We start from the raw sequence: 22,892 nt of genomic DNA on the forward strand, positions 1-22,892 counted from the left end.
CAAAAAAAAAGAACAGCACGGGCTTAGGAGGGGCAGTGGGAAACACACAAATGGATTGTTTTTAAACGACAAGGTTATGCATGGCCTAAGGAACTCTTTGTCTAGACTAGGCTACACACTGGGGTAGGTACCTCTTCTTTATCAGCCTCAATTTCCTGGTACAACAATCCATATCTCCGGTTAGCAATTTCATCTTCAGATAAATCTGAGTTGTTGGTCTCATTGTCTTTAGGGCTAGTTGAACTCTCGGTGCTAGCATTTCTGGAATTTCCCATTTGAAACAGAGCCAAGGGTCTAGCTATCTCCTTGCTCGGTCCAGGATTGCTAAGGCCTGCCTGCTCCCCAGGCAAGCCTTGTTTTACTGGTGCCTCCTGACTTTTATTGCTTGTGCTCGCACCTACTTCTCCCCAGATGTTATCAGTCCCTCCTAGGTCTTGCGTAGACCATTTATCACTAATGCCTAACCAAGCATTTTCCGTGTTACCTTCCTCTGAGTCTTGCTGCTTGGGGAAAAAGGGCCAATTATCCAGTCCATTGGCTTGGCCATCTGACAGATTAGAAAACCCCCAGGAATCATTAGTAACTGTTGGGTCCCAGTTTGCCAGCCAGGGCTCGGTTTCCAAGGCTTCAGGAACACCACCGCTACTAGGATGCTCTTCAGCAACTGCTGCTGCCGCCCTACCTGTCACTTGGTCTTCTGCATTATCTAGGCAAGGACTACCACAGCTCGTGCTAGCAGCATCAGCTGTCTCGGGCAGCAATGCCCACTCCTTTTCAGCAGCAGCTTGACCTTCAGGAGCAGCACCACCATTTGGGACGAGGCTGATGCTATTGTCTTCAATTCCTTTACCAGGCTCTTCTGCGCTGAATAATTCAGCATCACACAGAACATTTCCAGTATTTGTAGGGTCCTTTTCTGTGTGGCCAGTTGCCTCTACATCAACACGTGCTGTCATGTTTACACACTCCATGGATGTACTCTCTCCGGTACCACTGTCAGTTTGGTCTAAGCCATCCTCAAATGTCCTTTCGTGGTCCTGATCCCAGATACCAAAGACTCTCTCAGCTTCAGCTCCAGTGTTTTCTATAGTTTCACAGTTGTCTACCACTATTTTGTCCCCACCTTCCAGCCCTGTGCTCAACAATGGTATTTCTCCGTCTGCCTCCTCAATAACATCGACCCCTTTGAATTCTTCTTCCCTAGGGTTTTCTTGCTTAGCACCACTAGCTCTCCCAGCATCCCCATCATTATCTTCCAACTCATCTACGTTTTCTACCTCTGTGCTGACTAAAATGTCAAGATCTGATTTCTCTAAACCCTTTTGAAGTTCTGCCTCACTGTTTCCTTTGGTTTCGCAACCTCGCTCTTCCAGTTCCTCCATACCTTCTACCGCCTTGTAGTTAATAGCTCTGGTCTCTACCTTTTTACTTGGCTTGACACCTGCCCACTCTTCTTCCTCCCGCTCTTCCTCTGCTTTTTGCACATCACATGGGAGGGGTTCATCCAACAAGCTATCAGTTCCCAGGATGGGTGTCTCAAAACTGGGTATGTTCTCTAAAGGCTGATTGGTCACCACATCTTCCCATGGGACATTTTTGGCATCCAACTGGTCCTGCAGTGAAGTCCTCTGGTTTTCGTTTACAGAAGCTGACCCTGGTGCAGCATCCTCCCGCTCACCTACAGCAGGCCAAACACTAGCAGGCAGAGTACCCGTGGATTCGCTTGAGGTTTGCTCTGCCCCAGGGGAAAGCAAAGAACCGCCTGCAGTAATTTCCTGGCTGACACTGGGTGTGCTAACATCTAGGCCCCAGTTGAGTGAACCTAGGTCAGTTTGAGATCTGTTAATATCTTCTGATGACCCACTGTTTGGGGTTTCCTCCATGACCAGGTTACACAGGGAAAGACTTTTTGAAGAATCAGGCTTTAAGCAGACAGAAAAGCAAAGAAAAAACACAAGATGAAAAAGATAAAGGCGGACTTGATGAGAAAACACAAAATTTATATTTTACTACAGCAATTTTAATTTAAAGAATGAAAGTGACTAAACTAAGCCGTTTAAGGAAAAGCTATGTGGTTTGCAACGTTTGGAGGCAATAGATTGCAATGTAAAAGAGCAGCACTGATAGACAAAACCAGAAAACTATGTATTACACCATGCTAATTAAAGCATGTCTCTAGGGTGGTTGCAATGTTGGAGGGAGGTTTGCTTACCGGCTGCACCAGCTCGCTGCTTGTCTGTATAGAAGAAAATCATACATTAAAAACACAGAAAATAAGAACATGACGTACTTTGTTACAGCAGTATTTCGTTAATCAGCAGTTCTCTAGCCAGCAGCAGTTACCAAATCGGTGTTGGGAAGGAGCGGCGGGTACTCTCCTGCCATTCCAAGAAGACTAATCCCAGGCCCCTGAATTTAAGCCACGCTTCCAGCCTCTACATTACATTATAAATGAAGTTCTATAGTACGTTGAATATTTATTACAGCTTGCTTTCCTCTGGGAGCCACTGACATTTTTATCGCAGGAACCCTATTACATCTCAGTTGACAAGCGGGGGTTGCTCTGGGAGACAGGGACCAAGGAAGAAAACAACGCAAGTGGCAGTGGGACTTACTTGGATTTACACTAAGGCATCACTGCATCACTCAGCCAGTGCAGAGGGCCCTAAGCGGGGAGCTCTGAATCTCCATCACCCTGTGCCATGCAGAGACATCTACATCCACACAGAGTAAGGCATCGAGTCACAAAGCCTGCTGTCTACACTGCCACCTCGAACAGACGCAAATGCCGCAAGGAAGACCAACAAATACTCTGCACTTAAGAGAAACTCAGTAAAAGGCTGAGTATCCCTAATTTCAAACATTTAGCTGTGAAGCTCATTACTTACTCTATTTTATTTTAACTTAGAGCAAAGAGGAACATAATTATAATACAGAACACATATAGAATGTTAGCAAGCTATAAATAAAACTGTGTGAAAGGGAGACGTCGATGAAGCTATCTAAGTTTAGAGCAACAAATTCGAAAGATTTCTTGGTTATTTTAGCTCGTCTAGATATTGGCAGACTTGAAATTTTGGCTAGCCTACAAACGTGACTGTTTTTTTCAGGCTTTATTTAACCTTTCCCAATAGAAAGAGATGAGCATTTAATATACATCACATACACCATGCGTTCACAAAACAGCGCTGCAGATCTGAATGCACAAGAAGCATCCGCAGATTTCTCTGCTGGCTGAAGCTGCAAAAGGTCAAAAATGTGCACACCAGGCTCCACATCAAGTCAGCCCAGCTATCGCCGTGACATAAAGTCAAAAGAAAGCTCACAAAAATGAGTTGCTTTCTTCCTGCAGATCATTGTATCTGATTTGGCACCAGGAGGAACAAGGAAGGATTCATGCAGTTTCCTAAAGAAGCAGCTGCTTTCGTGAATAACTCCAGTTCACTGCGTGCCCACAAAGACAAGTTAAATTCTCTCTTCACTCCTGAATTTTGAGAAAATGGTTGTCCATTGGGTTAAAGTCCTGAGGAACTACATCTTCAGATAATTAAAACAGGTGACAGGCATCCATTCCTACCCTCTAATAGCTGTAATTCCAGCATGAGAATAAAAGCAACACACAGTTAACTACAATGATTGTGAATCTTATTAGCCTAGATTTCTTATATCATTTAGGTTTTGTAGGCCAAGCAACCCAGATTATTTTTTGGTGGTGGTGGTTTTAAAAGATCCCCAGTGTCTTCATATACTTGAAAGTGTTTGTCACATGTGTAAATTATTTATCTTGGCTTTTGGTAATAGCATTGTAAATCTGAATTTAGGGTGTTATAAAATCAGAGGCAAAGAAATATCCTAATTGCCAATGATAAACATCAGGCTTACCGTCCATAGATCCCATGGCAATGTCTGAAAAAAGGAGCAGAAAAAAGAGGCTTTTAGAAAAATAGCGTTCATATGCTTTATGTTCAACATGCTACATAACTGTGTGCATTAAGTAACAAGATAAAACTTATTTAAATGCATATTTATAATACATATATATTTTATATATTAGTGCATGCGTGTGTGCGTGCGTTTGTGGGTACATAGCTGCATAATATGCTTTTTGCTTAAATAGGACAGGCAGTATGCCATGGGTTGTGGTGTTTCCCACTTCGAAACAGTTGTTGCTTTCCAGCAAACTCACAGCGCCGTGTGCTTGAGTAACAGCCAGATTCTGAGCTGGTGACTGAATGACATCGAACAGGTACGGGAGTCTCTGCAAGGTGTAAGCTTTAAGGAGCTCACATAGGTCAGGTTTTTTAGCCAGCTAAAAAATGATCCAGCTATTCACTGAGAACAAGTGGGTTTTCTCATAACTCTGACACCAGGAAGGAAAATGGCATGCTTTTTGGGAAAGAAAACAAGCAAGTTGAACGTTTTACTTCTCTTGTCCAGTCTGTTAAGTAATAAATGTTAGTGACCTCTCAGCAGGAGAGCTGAGTGGAAAGATGAAAGAAAAGCAGCAGACCTCCTGCCAAATACTAATAGCCCGCCGCATGAGAAGGAACTCTGCTGGTTCGTCCCAAAAGCTGCCTGAGATGCTTCAAAACATATCTACTATATTCACACCTAGCTTAAAGCCCATGAAAAACAAAACCTGAAGACATTAAAAAAGTAACATGTATAACTGTTCCTGAAATATTTGCAAATGTTAAATGTGACATCTGACATTTGCCTGAGAGGAAGGATTGCTGCATTTAGCTTCTTTTCTTGCCTGCTTCTTATTTTATAGGACAGAATGGTTGCCTGAACAACTTCTGCTCTTGTGAACAAAAGACACAGTAACAACTCACTACTCAGATTTACAGCAAATTAACATCAACAGCCATTTCTCAATCAGTTTAATTTGGTTTAAGTCCAGGTACATGCTTCTTCTGTGGATGTAACTCACAAGTGTACCTGCTTACTCTGCTGTAACGTTATTAGCTGAACATTCAAGCTTTAAGGAAAAATGATAGGTCTGTTCTCATAGCGCTAACAGGTCAAACCCTGGATGTCCTACTGACTTCCATGGAAGGAGAGGTTGCTCGTTTTTCATTTTTTCATTTTCCTTTCATTGCTCGTGAGACTTTGAGCACGTTGGGGAGGGAACAAACTGAGGGAAAACTGAGACAGAGCACAGCTAGCAAATGGAGGCGAGGGCCAGGCACGTTTAGAAAGGCCACTTATGAAGCAGCCATAGAAACAGACAAGCAAGTGAGGAAGGGCAGACTGGGGCTCGCTTACTGTGGTCTGATTACCTTGGCAGAGCACTGGAGGGAGGTAATCAATAGAATGATCAATAGGGAAGTCATGCCAAGCCTCCTGAGGCGCTATGCCACAGATGATGACTCCTGTCTTCATGTCACTACTTCAGCAGTTTGCCGAGGGGAAAATATTCGTGACTGAGGCAAAAGCTATACACATACAGAAACACCACGTGAGGCTCCCTTCTTAAGCTCCCTGCGAGGTAGCACAGGTCTTTCCAAAGACTGCAACCACAGGTTTCATTTTGTCTGTGCTGCCATAGCAACGACCCTGCCACATCCAGTGAGACCGAGAGCCAGACTGCAGGGCTGTCTTCCCTTCTTCTAAAAGCACGGTGCTCTGACTCATCCACATGCTCTTGTGGATGTGGACCATCCTTTCTCATATACATACACGGGGAGGAAAGGTGAAAGGAGAGGAGAGACTGAAGGTGCCCAGTGAATACTTCTTATGCACCTAGATGAACACTTACAATGTACTTTTCTACACGGAATTATATTCTGTATTTCATGGTACAGTGACATCTAAAACAACTCTTTTTCACAAAACCAATAAACTCTTCTACAATCTGTACAATATGATGTCAGGACAAATGTGCTCTGTCACCCAAGTTAAATCTCGTTGCTTTAATGATCCCACTGCTCCAAATCAGCATTATTACAAGACAAGCTGAAAGGGCAGAGTTAGCAAAGCCACAGCTAGAGTTTTCTGTCACTGCTGAATGCCAAGGAATTCCCTTCCCCTTCCTCTTCCCTGTTTAGATGGAGCAAGAAAAATAACAAGTGAGATGCACAAAGCCTCTGCTATAATTAAAACTCTTCTAGCAAACCACGATGAGAAATTCCAGCTAACATTCAGAGTGCTGACAATACACTCTTTTTCTGACAGTGCATAACCCAGAGATCACTACAGATCTCATCACGTAACTAGGACTGCACACCAAATAAGAAACTAGTAACTGAGGAAGAGATCAGCAGAGAACCAGGACTATCTCAGCCTCAAAGCTTCTTGTCTTCTCACTCCTTTCCCAGTGCTGCCTTTCTGTACAGCTGATCAGTCCTCTCATCTCTCACCGTTAGGTTAGTCACATTCAAGGCCAGGCTGGATGGGGCTCTGAGCAATCTGATCTAGTTGAAGAAGTCCCTGCTTACTGCAGGGGGGTTGGACTAGATGACCTTTAAGGGTCCCTTCCAACCCAACACATTCTATGATTCTGTGATAGCCACAGGGATAATGGGTTTTGCTAACAGTGTGTTAATAGTGTTTCCTTCTCTATGTACAACACGGAGCTCCAGCTCTGCTGGCCAGGAGAACTTCCCTACTGTACTATAGGCCCTGTGGGTAGTGAGGGCGAGTTATGGATCTTAAAATAGAAGGTCGCCCAGGGTAAGCCAATGAAAACCGGCAACTTGATATATCAGCCTTTTTTTTTTTCTTTTACTTTACTTCTTTTTTTTTCATATTGCTGCAAGAAACTACCGTGACAAATATTAGCATAGAAAGTGGAATTTCTTTAACGCAACATCCTGCAAGGAAACATCCTATTCCATCCCCTCATTTTCCTTGAGGTTAGATCTAAAATAGATTTATAAAATAAAACCACTCAGATCATATCCACTGCTTGGTACAGAAACTCCATCACAACAAAGCAATCGCATGCTGATTCCATGAGACCTAGGTCCCCTGAGGCATCCTTCGGGATATGAAGAGTCAAAGCCAGGTCAAAAAAATTGTCAGAAAAACAGGCGCTGGAGAATTATAATGTTGGCACTAAGAGTTATTCTAAAGATGGAAAATAACGGCACGATGAAGTCAAGGCCAAGGTATCAGCAACCATTCTCATTGGCAGACATCTCATTTTACCACCTGACAATTTCCTCTCCTTCCAGTACATCATGAAGTAGAGGATTACTGAAGGGGAAAGAGAGATGGCTGACTAGAGCTGCTCAGGAAGATCACGTTTTTCAGACGCTGCAGATACATTGCTCATTAGTACACGAGGCAAATCTTCGGTACTAAACACAGCACGTTCCATTCATATGCTTTGCCCACCTCAAGGCAAAGAGATACCTGAGACATGGGTGAATGAGTAACTCCTGTTGAAACAACTTCTGGCTTGAAAGGGTCGAAGTCCAAATCTAGCAAAGATTCCTCTTTCTTAGCTTCAGGAACTTCATTCTGTTAGAAGTGAAATATAAATCTTAAAAAAAAAAAATCATCTTTCAAAACCTGCCCTGGGCAGCAAAATATTAAGAGGCACACACACACAAAAAAATTATATCACAGACTTTCTAGCTGTGGTGCAAGCCAAGGGGAGAAAGCCAAGGCTTTCCTGAGCTTTAATGTAACTTTTAATTTTATTTTTATGAGCTTCACTCTTACTATGCGTTTGTTTTCTTTGTCGTGCGGCTTTGCCTTTTCAGGGAAGGCCCTTTTAAAGTGCTTTGAGACAGACACCAAAATTAAAAACTACATAAATGGCACCCAATGACCATACATTCAAGTAAGTGAATCTCTCCCCAAACACAAACATTAGTAAAAAGCCAATATAGAAGGACATAAATGCATTTGAATTAGATTTCAATTCTGAACATGAATACCAATTTACATTTAATGCTGCCCTTAGCTCTAAACTTTAGGAAATATCTTACATAACGCTAACTAAATCTTGCTACACTGATCTGCTCTTACAAAACTGGATTACATGGTAGAGCCTTTTTTTGTTTGCAATTAATGAATTAGCCAAGGTCTCTGAGGTCACTATAAATGTATGTCAGTCCCAAGCACACATACAGGTTGGGCAGAGAATGGGTTGAGAGCAGCCCTGAGGAGAAGAACTTGGGGGTGTTGGTTGATGAGAAGCTCAACATGAGCCGGCAATGCACACTTGCAGCCCAGAAAGCCAACCACATCCTGGTCTGCATCAAAAGAAGCATGGGCAGCAGGTCGAAGGAGGTGATTCTGCCCCTCTACTCTGCTCTGGTGAGGTCCCAGCTGGAGTACTGCATCCATCTCTGGGGCCCCCAACATAAGAAGGACATGGACCTGTTGGAACGGGTCCAGAGGAGGGCTGGAGCACCTCTCCTCTGAAGACGGGCTGAGAGAGTTGGGGTTGTTGAGGCTGGAGAAGGCTCTGGGGAGATGTTACAGCAGCCTTCCAGTATCTGAAGGAGGGCTACAAGAAAGCTGGAGAAGGACTTTTTACAAGGCCATGTAGTGATAGGATGAGGGATAATGGCTTCAAACTGGAAGAGGGTAGATTTAGATTTAGGCCTTGAACGCTTCCAGGGATGGGGCCTCCATATGCCTCAAGACATCCGAGCTGTCTGTGTCACCTGAGAATGTGGTCAAAATAGCTCCTCAGCTCCCTTGCTAGGAATGACAGAGTGACCTGGACTTCTTCAGTCTGGATGAGGAGTACTAGGGCTGATGTGAGTGAGGTCTACACCAGCATGAGAGGCACAGGGGTTTGGCCGCTTCATGGCTCCTCCAAAGCAGGAAGGCAGGTGGCAGAAGAGGTGGTGGTGCTCCCTGTGGCACAGAGTTCAGCTGGGGACCTCCTTGCCATTGGGTAATGTGAATGCAAAAAATTTACATGTGCTGAAAAACTGAACAAATTGGTGGAAAAGTAGCCTGTTGTGGATGACTAAATAGGTAGAAATCATTCTGAGGAAGCCCCTGAACTGCACATGGCTGAAGGCTGGGAGACTACAGGAGAAAGGGGTGTAAGGAGTACCAACTTTGCTTGCCTTGTTTTATATTCTTCCCTTGGCCTCTGCTTTTGGTCATTGGTGATGACAGATACCTGGTCTGACACGCTGAAGCCAGTGTTATGGTCTCACGCTTTTAAAAGTCAAAACCAAAACCAGCACTTCCCACCAGTAACCAGCATTACATTCATTCTGTCATGCCTTTCATCCAATGTATTTAGATTTCATCACAGATGCCCTTGAGGCACTAGTACTCATATGGTCATACAGCTTGATGAAACAACACAGATTAGCTAGCATATAATCAGAAATAGATGGAGATGGAAAAGTTAATTATCTTTCAGTGAGGTTTGAGAATGAAGCTGTTATTTATGAGGATTGAATCAAACGAATAGGAGTCTCACTTAAGCCACACTTGATGACAGCTAAGGTATCTGCAGTGACAGGGTACTGATCACTGACTGCAAAAATTACCATTACCCATTACCCTCAGACCAAAATGAAGAGAACACTTGTTGTAACTTAGGAACAAAGGCCCAAATAAACATCTAGAGTAACTGAGATATCATGTTAGATGGAGATTTAGGAGAAACAGGAACCTCAGGGAATCCCTCAATAAGGCACAAAGCTGTGACAGGAAGGCCTGCCAATTATCCTGTGTTAATTCCACCACAGCATGACGAAACATGAATAAATGCCACATTTGAAAGAGGTGGCCGTGGCAGGAGCAAGGCTGTACCTCTCAGAGGACATGTATGCACGAGGGATGTAAAAGGCACAAGAAACCTGCGAGGACCACCAGAACTAGCACCTCCTCTCTGCACACAGTCTGTACAAGCCTCCAAATAGCCCTAGCAGATATGGACTGTTCACTTCAGACCTGTCAGACATGTTAAGTATCCGGAGGGGGCAGATTATAAAGGCCTACAATGTCCAAGCTACTAACTGGACACTAGGGAGCAATGTGATACCAAGAAAACAAGATATAAAGCAAGGAACACTCATTTCTAAATGATCCTTTCATCCAGTTGCCCAGTATCATGTCTTCTCACCTCTTTCTTTTACTTAGCAGTAATTAAATCCATTCCTGACAATGAATAAACTGGAAGCGTGAGCTGCTTTGTTGAATCAGGGCCAAAATACTCAACAGCATCAAGCAGAATTGTCTTTCAGCATCTTGCGCAGCACCGAATGCATTAATACTGCTTGGTAAAGAAAGATGAACAACAACAATTACAGGTTTTTTTGTGTTCGAGAGGAGAAAAGTGTTTGGCCTGTTCGTAATCCTCTACGAAACATGGGATTAAAGCATCAAAGCTCTATTCATCAGCCTGTTGGTTTTGTGCCACTGCGTGAGGACACTGCCAGGGACACCAGCAGTGGTCCTTTGGGAAGTCCTGCGCCTTTAGAGGGCTCTGTGGGCTCAATAGCTTCCTCCCTACTGCCCAACAAGGGCTCTGGGAGTGCAGGAGATGCCATAAGCATCAAGAGGAATAAGTCCTTGTTTCCTGTGGATTTCATGCAATAGATTTTCAATAACTGGTTCTCTGATATAAAACCTATACATCACACTATTTGGGTATGCCTGTACATACTCAGGATCTCAGATACAGTAAGGATGCTCCAGTGATGGGGGTGGGTTTTGTGGAGGAAGAAGTGCAGATGATTCATGATAAGGTGGCCAGGGAATAGCTTAGGGTCATTCCCAGGTCATTGACTGCAGAGGAGGGAGGGACATAAGTCACTCACTGAAGGGAGATCAATTTTTCCTTGAGAGACAAGGGAAAGATTTCAGCTTTCAGGAACACGCCTCGCCTTTATTATGCATGTCCATTTTTATACCAATCTCTTATAGAAAGGACACAAAGATTCTGGAAATGTGACTTACACTCATTTAAAGTCCCATTCCAGTATCAGCTGTAAAAGGAAAAGCAAACTGGTTCCATTTCTGCTTCCTTGGCTGGCCTGAGAGGTGAAGGTTAGGTGAATACAGCATTTAATGCAGGGGGAGACATCTAGCTCAGGTTACGTCAACTCTTAGCACTGACATGAAGGCTCAGGCTGCCAGAGGGATAACTCCCATGAAGTCAGGGTACAATGATGCAAGAGACCTGCAATCTCCCTTCAGCAGGAGGACCCAGCAGCGTCTGCACTCTGGGAGCTGCCATTAATTCTTTAATTACATGGGGACTTAACTATAAATAACTCTCTTCTCTTCCAAATGAATCCCTATGGAGGGCAATGCCTTTTTCTCCCCTCCACAAAAAAACCAAAACATGGCATGTTCAAATTCTCTAAAATAATTTTGTTTTTCATTGCTGTGCCTGCATTCTCCTGTGTTGTCAAATGAATTAGTACAACAACAATAATTCACATGAAAAGAAAAATTCATAAACATTCTGCATAAGCTTCAAATCTGCATATTTCTTCCCAGTCTATCAGACGCAGGCTCAGATTTCAGTTGTAATTACCATAATAGAAAGGGTCCATTATTGAAAAACCAGCAGTTACCACAACTGCATAAAACCTGAATAACTGAATACAAATTATATAGACTTATTTTACACAACTCTGGCTTTCCTGTTTGTTATATACAATTTTTAAAAATTTCATCATTTCACAATAATGAGATAAAAGTAATTTTGATCACTTCTCTGCTGTGTAACTAATGTTTCTATGAGTCAAATCAAGTGAATGAATAATCTAGCTAGGACAGCTGTTTATACCTGCAAAAAGTTCATTAAAATACCCAGGTTACATTTTTTTTTAAGTCACTCAGAAGAAAAAAGGAATACTTTTTATGATTTCGATGGAAGAAACAGAAGTAATGAGGCATCATTGTAAAGTGCCACTTGAGATGTTTAGGATTAGAAAAGAAGCATCTTAGATGAACGCTCATCTCGTAATGTAACCTGGATGCAGTTAAGTCTCAAACATGGCTGCTTCGCAGTATTTTCAGTCATGCATCTCAGGAAATCTCTCTCATTTTTTTCAGTGTGTTAGCAATGCTGGCAATTGGTGATTTTGAGTGATTATGTGTGGCCTTATTCAAAGATAAAACACCGTATGCGTGACCCTTTCAAGATAACATAAAATGGCAATTGCGCCTCTGCCTTCTACCTGCATGCTCCTCCTCCCTCCCCCACAGAGATCTGCCCCAAGGCCACTATCTTGGAGAACTTCGGGTGATTGCAAGGTTGGGCCCATACACCGTGCTCTGAAGCTTACCTGCGATGGGGTCGTCACGTTGATTTCTGGGACAAAGTTGTCATCAAAGAAGTTAATGATGTTCTCCTGTTGCAACTCCTTCGTGGGTGTGAGTTTAGGCAGCGGTGGGACTGGAGGACCTTTCCTCAGCTAGGCAGACAGCAAAAATGTCACAGACTAGTTCAGGGATAAAAGAAAAAGCTTTAAGCTAGGCCTAAACAATTTGTGTTAGGTTTTTATCTCTGCTGCTTCACTTTAAATGTGGGTTGAAAGGAACTGTTTGGTTGTTCACCACCAAACACCTTGAAATAAACACTGGGGGAAAAGTACAACAACTTAATGTTTCAAACTCACTCCAACTCAAAGTTTAAGACTTCATCCAAAAGCATTTCTTGGCTGATTTTTTCTGCTGCGACAGGCACACGGTGCAAGACACTTCCTCTCCTATGCAGCCCATGGTTGGAAGGGCGATACCGCACAGAACCAGACCTCTGCAGCTTTTTGGCTTCTTAAGTTCATTCCCGTTTAGCTTTGGGATTTTGTCCCTGCCCACCTGTCGCTACCTTTAAAGCCTACTTAATGCTAAGACCATATCATCTCTGGGAACCACAGCACCTCAAAGGTGCTTAGGTTACTAATTCCCCCTGCTCTCCAGAGATACACACAACTATGACAAACCAATTGCTTGGAATAATACCAAATTACTATTGGGTAATTTCAAAATCTGTAAAAATACCAAGAAAAAAAAAATCCACAAAAACCCCTCAGGTGGTATACTTACGTAACACCACTGGCACCAGTAAGACTAAACTGAGTCCTACCAGGTGCATATTCAGGCAGTGAGGTGTCCCATTTTGGGAGACCAGAGAAAACAAGCATGCTCACATGTAACTGAATGCAAAAATAAATTTCTTCTGATGTGCTCCCACCATAGAAACAGCAATCAGCACAGAAGCGATCCCAGTTCTGAAAACATCAGTAACATCAACACAAGTCTTCACCTGATGTGCGCACCAAGGATCGCACACAACTCTCCTGCTACAGATGGAACTGACACATGAAACTGATTCTTATTTCATCAATACTAGTGAGAATAGGAATTACTCCAGTGACTCCAACAGTGTCAAACTTCTCAATCCAGTGTTAATAGCAACCAACAAGCCTTTAATTATCAGTAATTACCACAGCAGTACTTAAGCCAGCTCTATTGTTTACTGTTTTAAAGGTTGGCCAGACTCACTGGCCAGACCAGATACTCACTGGCTTATTTTTTTCCAGGGTAAGCATAAATATGAAGATGAATGAAAAGCAGAAATATATAACGTACTGAAATTCACTACGAGGTTTTAGAAACAGGTTTTTCAAACTGTCACTGCTGGGATATGGGTCCTTACAGACTATGCAACTTTTTAAGAAGTGTTTTGCTTTGTCAGCACAAGTCCCCCTGGTTTACTGGGCACCTTAAATTTTCTTTATTCCCCTTTATGTGAAAACCACTTTCCACCCACGCTTGTGACACAGGGGTGAACAACCAATGAACAGAACAGAGTGCAACAGAGCCAGCTGGCCTCCCTGTCATTTCTTAGTCACAGCCTAGATGAAAAACCCACCACATACATCATCTCAGCTATCTTCTACTGCACAACAGGCCAGTTTCTCCTGCTAGGTTTCTGCTCACCTGTGTGGGTGACTTAGGTCGGGCTGGTGCCGGAGATGCTGGTGCCAGCATATGATTGGGACTAGCAGTAGGGCTAGGCAGGGGAGAGGCCTCCTCTGGTGGTGACGGTGTCTTTGCAATGCGGAGCGGACCTGAATCACTGGACAGAAGCAAAGCGATGGTAAGGACATACATATCGTGCTGACTTATTACCTGCCTTGTTATTATTTGATGCAATAGTTGACCTGCATCCCTGATGTAATGCCAGTGACCACAAAAGGCACTGCACACTGGAGAAGAACTGAGCCATTATATAACGACTAAAACTAAAACTGCAATTAAACTCAATTAAAATTCAATGATCTACAGTGTCAACGGAAGTTTTAATTTTGAGTGATCTTGATTTTTGGAACATCTGTTTACCTGATCATTATAACTTGAGGGAAACCTCGAAAGTTATATTGCAGGAGTACCTGCATTTTTTCAGATTCTGTATTTGAAATAATGTTTTACGTATAAGTTTGTAACTATCACAAAATGGAATGTATCATAAGTTTGTAACCATCATAAATGGAATGTATCATAAGTTTGTAACCATCATAAATGGAATTATTGTCTCCATTTCACACAGTTCTCAGAATAAAAGGCTCTAAAGATAAAAACCGCAGGGGAAGGCATAACCATGAATAATGCAAATAATTTTAAAAGCTCAGCAACTTCAGAAAGGCTTCAATAAAATAAAACACAACCAAGATTATTAGAAAGAAATCACTATTTAGAGGGACAACTCACCACAACTCTAAACAAGCAGTAGCCAAGTGACTTCAACAGAGCTCTGCTGATACTAAGAAAAGATCTGATGAAGTCCTGAGAAAGGACCTGCCCTTCCCGTGAAAGGATCTGGTGCAAACACTGAGACATATTTAGCTACCTAGGAATGCTGAAAGCTTACAACTCGGGGAGGCTATAAACTACAGCACTCAACGACCACAGTACTCGGTAAGAGAAGAGCGACTCCTACACGTCTTCAGGGAGAACAGAAGCGCTAACTGACTGAGGAGACCACACCATAAACAGGATCCTAATGCCAACACAAGAAAAATTCGCTCTTTGGAAAGGACAGACTTAGCTCACACTCACCACCTCTTTCTGTGGAAATATTAAAAAAAGAAAAAATAAGCAATTATTAAGAAATTTCTTTTCCAGGTACAGTATTTGCCTTCAGGACAGAGTATTCAGTAGCACACAAGTTTTTAAGATGTTTCTTTTCATACAGTTCTTTAAAGGAAAAATTAGATACTGTGGAAAAATTAGATACTGTACTTGTCTAGTATCTACTTCTCGTGCATCTAGAAAGGAAAGCTGTTTTATCTTACAAAGACCCACTCCTGCGTAGTCTTTTAGAGCATCATAACTAATAATGGAAGTCAAAATCTACCCAGATTTTCACACAAGGCTCTGTGAACAGTACAGCAAAAGACAGTAACAGAGTAACTAAAAAATAATATAATTTTTAAAAGCGTTTTTAAAATAACTTAAGAAGATCACACCACATTAACCCATGTCTACGCATTTGCAGCAATAATTATTATTTTTTTTCTCTCATTGATGGAAAAAGTAATTCAGTAGGAATGAGCATATGCATGCTGGACACGGTCTAGGAGACACAGGTGGACAAAATATCTGCTTATTACAAAAACTGCTTGCAGTTTTCCAACACTACTTTTATTTTTCATCCCATAAAAGTATTTTACAAATCCTTTATGGAAACGTAGTCCAGCTTGTGAACCCATCCTAAAGAAGGCTGGAAGTGGTGATGCATGAGCTGACAACTCCGCAGGCAGTGTGTAAGTATATATTAAGCATGGATTAAGACTGAACTAATCCAAAACAAAAATTTCGGACGTGTTCTTAATAAAGTGGTTCTGAATTTTGCAGTAGTTCAGAAGGTTCAATATTTCACTCTTTGTTCTTCCAAAGTGAGATCAAAACAAATGTAGAAATATCAGCCATACGTTTGAGGCACATGTTATGTTGTTCGGTCAGTCTTAGTTGTTGCTAATCTGAGTCCAGCTTGAGGGCAAATTAGCAGTAGGTATAACATTGTTCTGATTGCTTCTGATGAGCTGGGCTTGCTGGAAATTCAGGGTTTATGTATTCACTCTAAATACCATTGTGTTTTGGTAAGTCTCGCTGTTTTATAACTTCAGCCTCTTCTGCCTCTGACTATTACAGTACCGAGAGATCAAATCATGGCAGAAAGGCTACATTTGTTGCAAGCCAAAAATCAGAAATACTGCACTGGCATCCACTGACCTTAATAAAGCACCATCTGATTGTAAACCTTTTTTGCTTTTGTTTTTAAAACAAGATTTCTCTTGAAAGCCATTAAAAATATGGTATTTTGCAACATTCTTTTTACTTCAGCTTTTCAGCTTTCATGTTGCACTCTCGAATCACGTTTCTTGACTTTTCCCCACGAGCAGAAGAGATAAAAGCTGTCTTACAAAGGTTGGGATTCTCACCTAATCATATGCCTTTAGGAGCTAAAAATACATCTAAATATTTCAAGGCTTTAAAAAGATCACGAGAGTTAGCAACATTGCTGTGCACTAAGCATCTAAGAATAAATAAGCTATATACTTAGCTGGTGCAAATTGGTCTAACAGTCTACAATGAACTAGGCTAAATTGCAACAGCTGATAATTTGGCCTTTATTCTTATTTTGAAAGGAAATCATAAGTGGGTGATGAAGGAAGTTTTGCACCTATACTCAGGTTGACAAGCGTTTAGACCAAGGTACCTTCACCCACCATCCTAAACTAAAAGACCCAGTGACTGGGTTGTGCAGCAATCGCTACACATGGTGTAGGTGATTACTACACCTGCTGAAACCCACAAAGACTACAGCAATGCAATTCATTAAAAAAAGCGGTAAATTCACCTTGGTGCCCCTTGAATGGTGAAGGCCTTGTCTGCGTGCTGATCTCCCAGCTTCGTCATCACTTCATACAGTTTGTGACATAGCTGAGAAAACAAAACACTTGCCTGAGTTTATATGCAGCACTATATTCATAATTAAAAACACGGGTGCTAAGTCTGGTCTGATAACTGATAACCTGATAATATAAAATCTGATAACTTTAAAACGGCACAGACATCCTTCCGAAAAATACTGTGCCGCATATATCAAAAGCCTAAGTGGAAACCTATCAAAATCCATCAAATCAAAGATAGCAGCAGTTATTCAAAAACATAAGCTGGTTTTTAGAGAACAGCGTCGTAAGCGTGACTGACTGCTGCCTGCTCTCTGAGGAAGGAGGTCGCCTGATGTTTAAAGCAACACGGGTAGCTGAGAAGATTCATGTTTTCCCCTCAAAAACCTAATCTGAATTTACATGGGACATAAGTCCAGCGACTTTTCCAAACAATTTTGGTTCCTATGAGCGGGTTACTATAGATAATACACTACCATTTACCAAGGTACATGCACACTGAAACTATTCAATTTGCCAAACAGTCACAGTTAGAATGTTGCATTGCTGACAACGCATGTAACGGTCTTGAAGGGAATGCTTGACATGTTTTTCTTGTACTGCCTAAAGCAATGAGATCCTTAGCGATTGGACACGGAAAAAATACCGAAGGCAAGAGTATACTAAAAAGAATGGAGAAGTCATCAAAATAGAAAGTGAATTTAGTGCTACAACTGATAATGCACTGTAATCCAAAATGGTATGGTCTGCCCTTTCGTTAAGGGGAGCACAAAAATGGCAAGTAGAAACGAATACAAGGGTTATACTGCAAGTCTGGATCTAGGGCAGGTTCTCATGTGTGCCTCTGCTAGGCTTTTACAGCTGCATTACAAGACATTTGCTTGCCGTTATGCATATCACATAATCCATTATACATGAGACATTCATTTTTACTCACTAAAGCTATTTCCTTGTGAAACTTGGCTTCGAGGCTGGATACATTTTTGAAGGTGTTCACATAGAAGCCAACTCGTCTACGGAGGATGGCACAAAGAAAGGAAAGAGAGAATAAAAGATAGGGGTGGGAGGGCCACAAAGGCAAATTAATTATTTTTTTTCCAGACTACAAGCAACATTCTTGACTATTATTCTCAGCAAAGCAAATAATTGGATCGAGTGTCACAATTTCAGACTAGTTCGCTCATGATTATTTCTCTTTGTGTTAAGAACCATCGCACTTCACACCGCACAGAGTGAACCACGTTGAAACTATGCCACAGCGGGGGGGCTTCAGCTTATTTTAGAGAAGGGGAAGATTGGAAAAGGATTGGTACGAGTGAGGCTCAAGCACAGGGAAGGCAAGGTGCTCTGGGGACCCCCATCTCCCACCAGACGGCGGGTAACCATTGACCGAAAGGAGAGAGGTACCACTCTGCAAGCGCCTGCGCCCTAGACGTTATCGCAGCACCTAGATGATGCAGGCACATCTGGAGGCAGCTTTAAAGTATAGAGCTCAGTAAGGCCTGGGGGTAGGTGTCCCATGCTCTGCCCTCCTTAAAGAAATTATCCCTGAAATACATGCATATGTAAGTAAAAGAAAATAATTTCTAAGATAGACTAGACATTTTTGCACATGCCGTCAAAAATCTGCTTGCTGGGGGTGAGTGATTACCTACCTCTTGTGCACCTCAGAAGTAGGTGATGCTTGCTTAGGTTTTGAATTATTCTTTTTCCTATTTAAAAGTTTCTCCAAACTTTTATTAAAAAAAACCCAAAAAACCTTTTGCATAAGAATAAGCCTGCAAAATGTCAACTCAATGGATTATTTTCTTCCTGAAGAACTGTAATAACTAAAAAAAGAGGACTCAAAGCAATTGCTTTCTAAATTATGCTTGTTGCTCAAATTAAATTCTACCTTTCCCTGAGACCAGTTAGTGGGCAACATACATATTGAAATAAAGGGGCCCTTACTCTCAATCCTTCATATGCAGTTTTACTTTTAGTAAGACCATAAAATAAATATCTTGAAGTGCTAAGAAATTTTTCAACTGAAATAGGCAGAAACACAGCAGGAAAAGCCTCTATTGGTCTGAAATTTAACAGGAATTAATTTAGAAGGCAGAGCAGACAAACGATACCTCAGTGACTCACAGCACATTTCCACTCCAGACTGTCATTTGTTAAAGAACATACACGTTAATGAGATGCTTATTTTCCTACTGCTTTTGTTCTCCCGTTCATTTTGTCTGCATTTTCTGTATAAACACAACTCATGATTAAACATCTAGAGTGAATGATCTATGCCATCAAATGCTTTTCCATCGCAGACACAGTCAGTGCAAAACTATGAAATGTGTATTGTGATCTAATTATAATGTTGTTTTTACCTTCTTCTACTGCTTCAGTAGTACCTTATAGGAACAACGACTGCTGTAAAATCTTCATACCTTTCTTTGTTTCGATGCCTTTTAGAGGAAAATGACCTATAAGCAGACCTATTGCAAATCTAGAAAGACATGTGGCTGCTCTGTATAGTTACTTTTGACAGTGGAAACATTTAATCATTGTTATTAACAAGTGGTTGTTTTTTTTTTTCTTGAAAGGATCAGGTATCCACCACCAAAGTGTCTGAGAAAAGTTACAGAAGCAGTGGGTCATAGTCACGATCTGCTGTTCTGTGCTCTGACACAGTTCTTTACCCATAAAATGGAGACTTTTTGCACCTCAGAATGAAGATCTGATAACGAATCTTAAGTGCCAAGATACACTGAAAGAAATAAGCATAAATACACTTAGAGTAAGTATAATTTTGGATCATTTGCAGGCATTTTCCCTTTTATTATTTCAAAAAGATAATAGATGAGATCTTCAAGGAGCCATCAAATCATTTTCTATCAGCTCATTAAAATCCCCTGGTTCCCTTTCCTTACTCCCCCTTTGGGCTTTACAGACAGCACCTGTCCAGGCTTACCGTGACCACAGAGATGGCAACTCTTCTTGTAAATCAGTGTTAAACTCTTCAAACACTTTCTGTGCTTTTTGAAATTCTTCTTCTGCCTAAACCAAAATGAAACAGGGTGACTTCTGCAATCACTACGACATAGCAAAACTGGCCAAACAAAATCTTTTACAATTTTTATTAACTATTTTTTTATGTGACTCAGTCCCACTCCATGCAGGCACAGGACTGGCCGTCCGCTCAGTCTCATCAAAAGACAAAGTTCGGGCTCAAACGGGACTCATTCCTGAAAGAGTCTGAGCGTGCCCCTCCACATGCACCAGAATACTCAATACACATTTATGCTTAAGGATATCATTATTTCCATTTCTGTGAGAGGAAAAAAAAGAGTAACTTTGTGCTCTGTCTCTGCACAAAAACAAAATGCCACCCAAGCTCCCTAAATCTTCTGCCAGCATCCTTCCAATCATGCTACCTTGGTAATTCTGCCTTCGTCTTTTCTTTTCGAGCTCTGCAGGGCTTCTAAATGATGCCTTGCACTGTCGTAGTCCACTAGCTTTCTGCTTCGTTTTGCGATGCGAGTCTGTACAGGGGTAGAAATGAAAGTCAGCATAAACAGCACTTTTTTAAAAGCTATTTTACCTATGTTGCCATTTAAGTTTTTGTCATATTTTTATTCTCCCTTATCTGCTGTTCGTATCTGAATTACTGTATCATGCAGGAGCATGAACATGGTAAAAGACATAAACTAATCACCTTATTTTAAATAAGGAATCTATTTACAGATGGAAGGGGGTTTTGTGGGCAAAGGGCTTGCAGGCCTTACAATTGAGATATCACTGTTATCGTCTCATTCTCCAGAATAAGTGGACCTTTTAAACCCACGGTAACATGACGTTTTCCCCTTATATATGGTGTGCAAATTTCACAAATAATTAACATAATTTTTTTCTAGAGTTGGAAAAATGCTTAAAATAGACTTCTTAGTATAGTTGCTCTGACACATAACTAAGATAACTGGAGTTCAACATACAATAGGAATTCTAATTTACCTGATACAATTCTTTTAAAACTAAAGAAAAGTCCTTTGATATGCACCGACTTTACAAAGCTATACATTATATGTAAATTCCACATGCTGAGAGGGCATAAGTGCAGTTTGATTTACAAGCAAGTCTGAGGCTGAACGTCAGTAATGTTGGGATTTTAAAATTATTTTTTCTTTAGTCTCTGAGGTAAATGACATAGGGGATGATTGCATGATACCTACTCAATTATGAAGCATCACAAAGAACTTCCAGCTACGGCCTTACAGTCACATTCAAATATAAAAGTATCTACCTCTCACCTGTAACGATTCTTTACCCGCACACATTTCATTTAGCAACCATCTCCCTGGACTGTGCGCCAGCTAGGCATCTAGGAGAGGCTAGAATCTGCCTAACAGTCTCTCCTGATGTGTATTACAAAATCTTTTTATAACTAATTAAAAGACAGGAACCGTGGCTAAGTTAAGAGAAAGATATTTAGCTACCCACAGGTGCATCTAGCCAATAACAAAAGGCCTGCTTTTCATGTTCTAATTTGTCTGGCATTTTAACAGCTGAAGAGCTTAATGTGTCCCTGTTGAAATCGATGAGAATGATCTCATACCAAATAAACAGGAGCAGGAAAAAACATAAAAGTTTTATCTACAAAGGCTAATTTACTTCCAAGTACTACTGCATATTTTTGTTCACTTGGAAAATCTGTGCAGCCTAATGTCAGGGATTTACTTACAGAACAACATCTCTTACATAGCAAAAGAGAATGACTTCCACCTCCCCTCCTTTTTGATTCTTCTTTGCCTGTAATCTCATTTTCTATTTATTTTATGACTCAACAGTATTTTTACAAATTGTCCTTTATAGGAAATCGTTACTGTACTTTGATATCAGGAAATTGTCCTAGATATGTATCCAAGGTCAACAACGACCCATCCACCAGTTTTTGATGGAAGTCTTCCCAAAGTTCATCACATTTCTGTAAAGGTAGAAAAGACAAAAATGTGCTTAGTACTTTAATTCCACTCCAAACCCCGGAGAAATACAAATGTAATTGATAAAGATTAATCTTTCTGAAGTTTTAAAATATTCTTTATAGCAATATGTCAAAGTGTACTAATAAGGTAAATGAAAAGGAATACCTTGATATTGCAAGTTTTACTTTCACAACAAAAGAACATTAAGTGCAATAACTAGTTTGTGTTTTCATTCTTTCAAATAGCAACTGCTGTGTGAAAATAAGGGTATCACAGATTCAAGGTCTTCCTCAGGGTTTCAGGTTCCTGAGGGACAACGATGCAGAATCTGAAGCTGCCCTAGTTCTTATGCCTATGAACGTTCCTTACAGAGAAAAGAAGTACAACTAAAAATAGAAGAGTAAATAAAATAAAGGAAAAAAAATAAAATGGGTTTCCCATCAATTACAAGGATTTGTAAGCTTAGTTTTGCTTGGGCATTTTTAAAATAAAACCTGTGGAGACCCAGCCTAAGAAATGTCTTTCCATCCCGTACTTTTTGTGCCATTAAGGTACATTTGATGAAATGGCCAATGCACAGAGAAGAACTCTGCTTCACGCTGCTAGAGAACTGGGATGCCAGATACGAAACGTGCCAAATCAGAGGCAAAATAAACAAGCACACCCCCTCTCAGAAGCTTTTCAACAGTCCCCTTTGCAGCCCTGGGGCAGTCACCAAGAGACACCCCTTGTAGTTTTCCAGTTTTTAAGAATATATTAATGTAGCTGATGTGACAAAGACCCCGTGGGGAGCAGGGTGAGATCCCTTGCCAGAAGCAAATCCAGTTACATAGAGACATAGTGCTCGAGGTCCCAGGTTCTCCGTTGAACAAGTCACTAGCACATGTTAAACATCCTCATCCCCCGTTTCTTTGCACATTTCAAAAATCACTGAACTCCCTCCTTTGACGGGAGGGAGGGTAAAGGGGGCAAGCACTGCTCTGCAGGGCTGTTATCCTCACTGGCAAGTCCGGAAAGCTACTCCCTAGTGTTTGTTTTATCATAGGCTATAATATAGGGCATATTATAAATGCTG

General features: G+C 41.3%; 1 protein-coding gene across 3 annotated transcripts in view; it reads right to left on the bottom strand.

The window, feature by feature from the left end:
- The window catches only part of AMPH (amphiphysin), a 123,938-nt gene that overhangs the window by 22,237 nt on the left and 78,809 nt on the right, over positions 1-22,892 (bottom strand). For 2 of the 3 annotated variants that reach the window (XM_063325578.1, XM_063325577.1), the window contains exons 5-14: positions 21,724-21,819; positions 20,273-20,380; positions 19,810-19,895; positions 17,797-17,872; positions 16,808-16,890; positions 13,885-14,023; positions 12,228-12,356; positions 7,360-7,467; positions 3,883-3,906; positions 2,213-2,236 (exon numbers count right to left, since the gene is read on the bottom strand). In XM_063325578.1, the coding sequence (XP_063181648.1) occupies positions 2,213-2,236; positions 3,883-3,906; positions 7,360-7,467; positions 12,228-12,356; positions 13,885-14,023; positions 16,808-16,890; positions 17,797-17,872; positions 19,810-19,895; positions 20,273-20,380; positions 21,724-21,819 (873 nt within the window). Of the gene's footprint in view, positions 1-1,421; positions 1,923-2,212; positions 2,237-3,882; positions 3,907-7,359; positions 7,468-12,227; positions 12,357-13,884; positions 14,024-16,807; positions 16,891-17,796; positions 17,873-19,809; positions 19,896-20,272; positions 20,381-21,723; positions 21,820-22,892 lie in introns of all 3 variants that reach the window. The other variant, XM_063325579.1, reaches the window with a different exon arrangement.

The sequence above is a fragment of the Chroicocephalus ridibundus genome, chromosome 2 (assembly GCF_963924245.1).
Source record: "Chroicocephalus ridibundus chromosome 2, bChrRid1.1, whole genome shotgun sequence".
Classification (NCBI taxonomy): domain Eukaryota; kingdom Metazoa; phylum Chordata; class Aves; order Charadriiformes; family Laridae; genus Chroicocephalus; species Chroicocephalus ridibundus.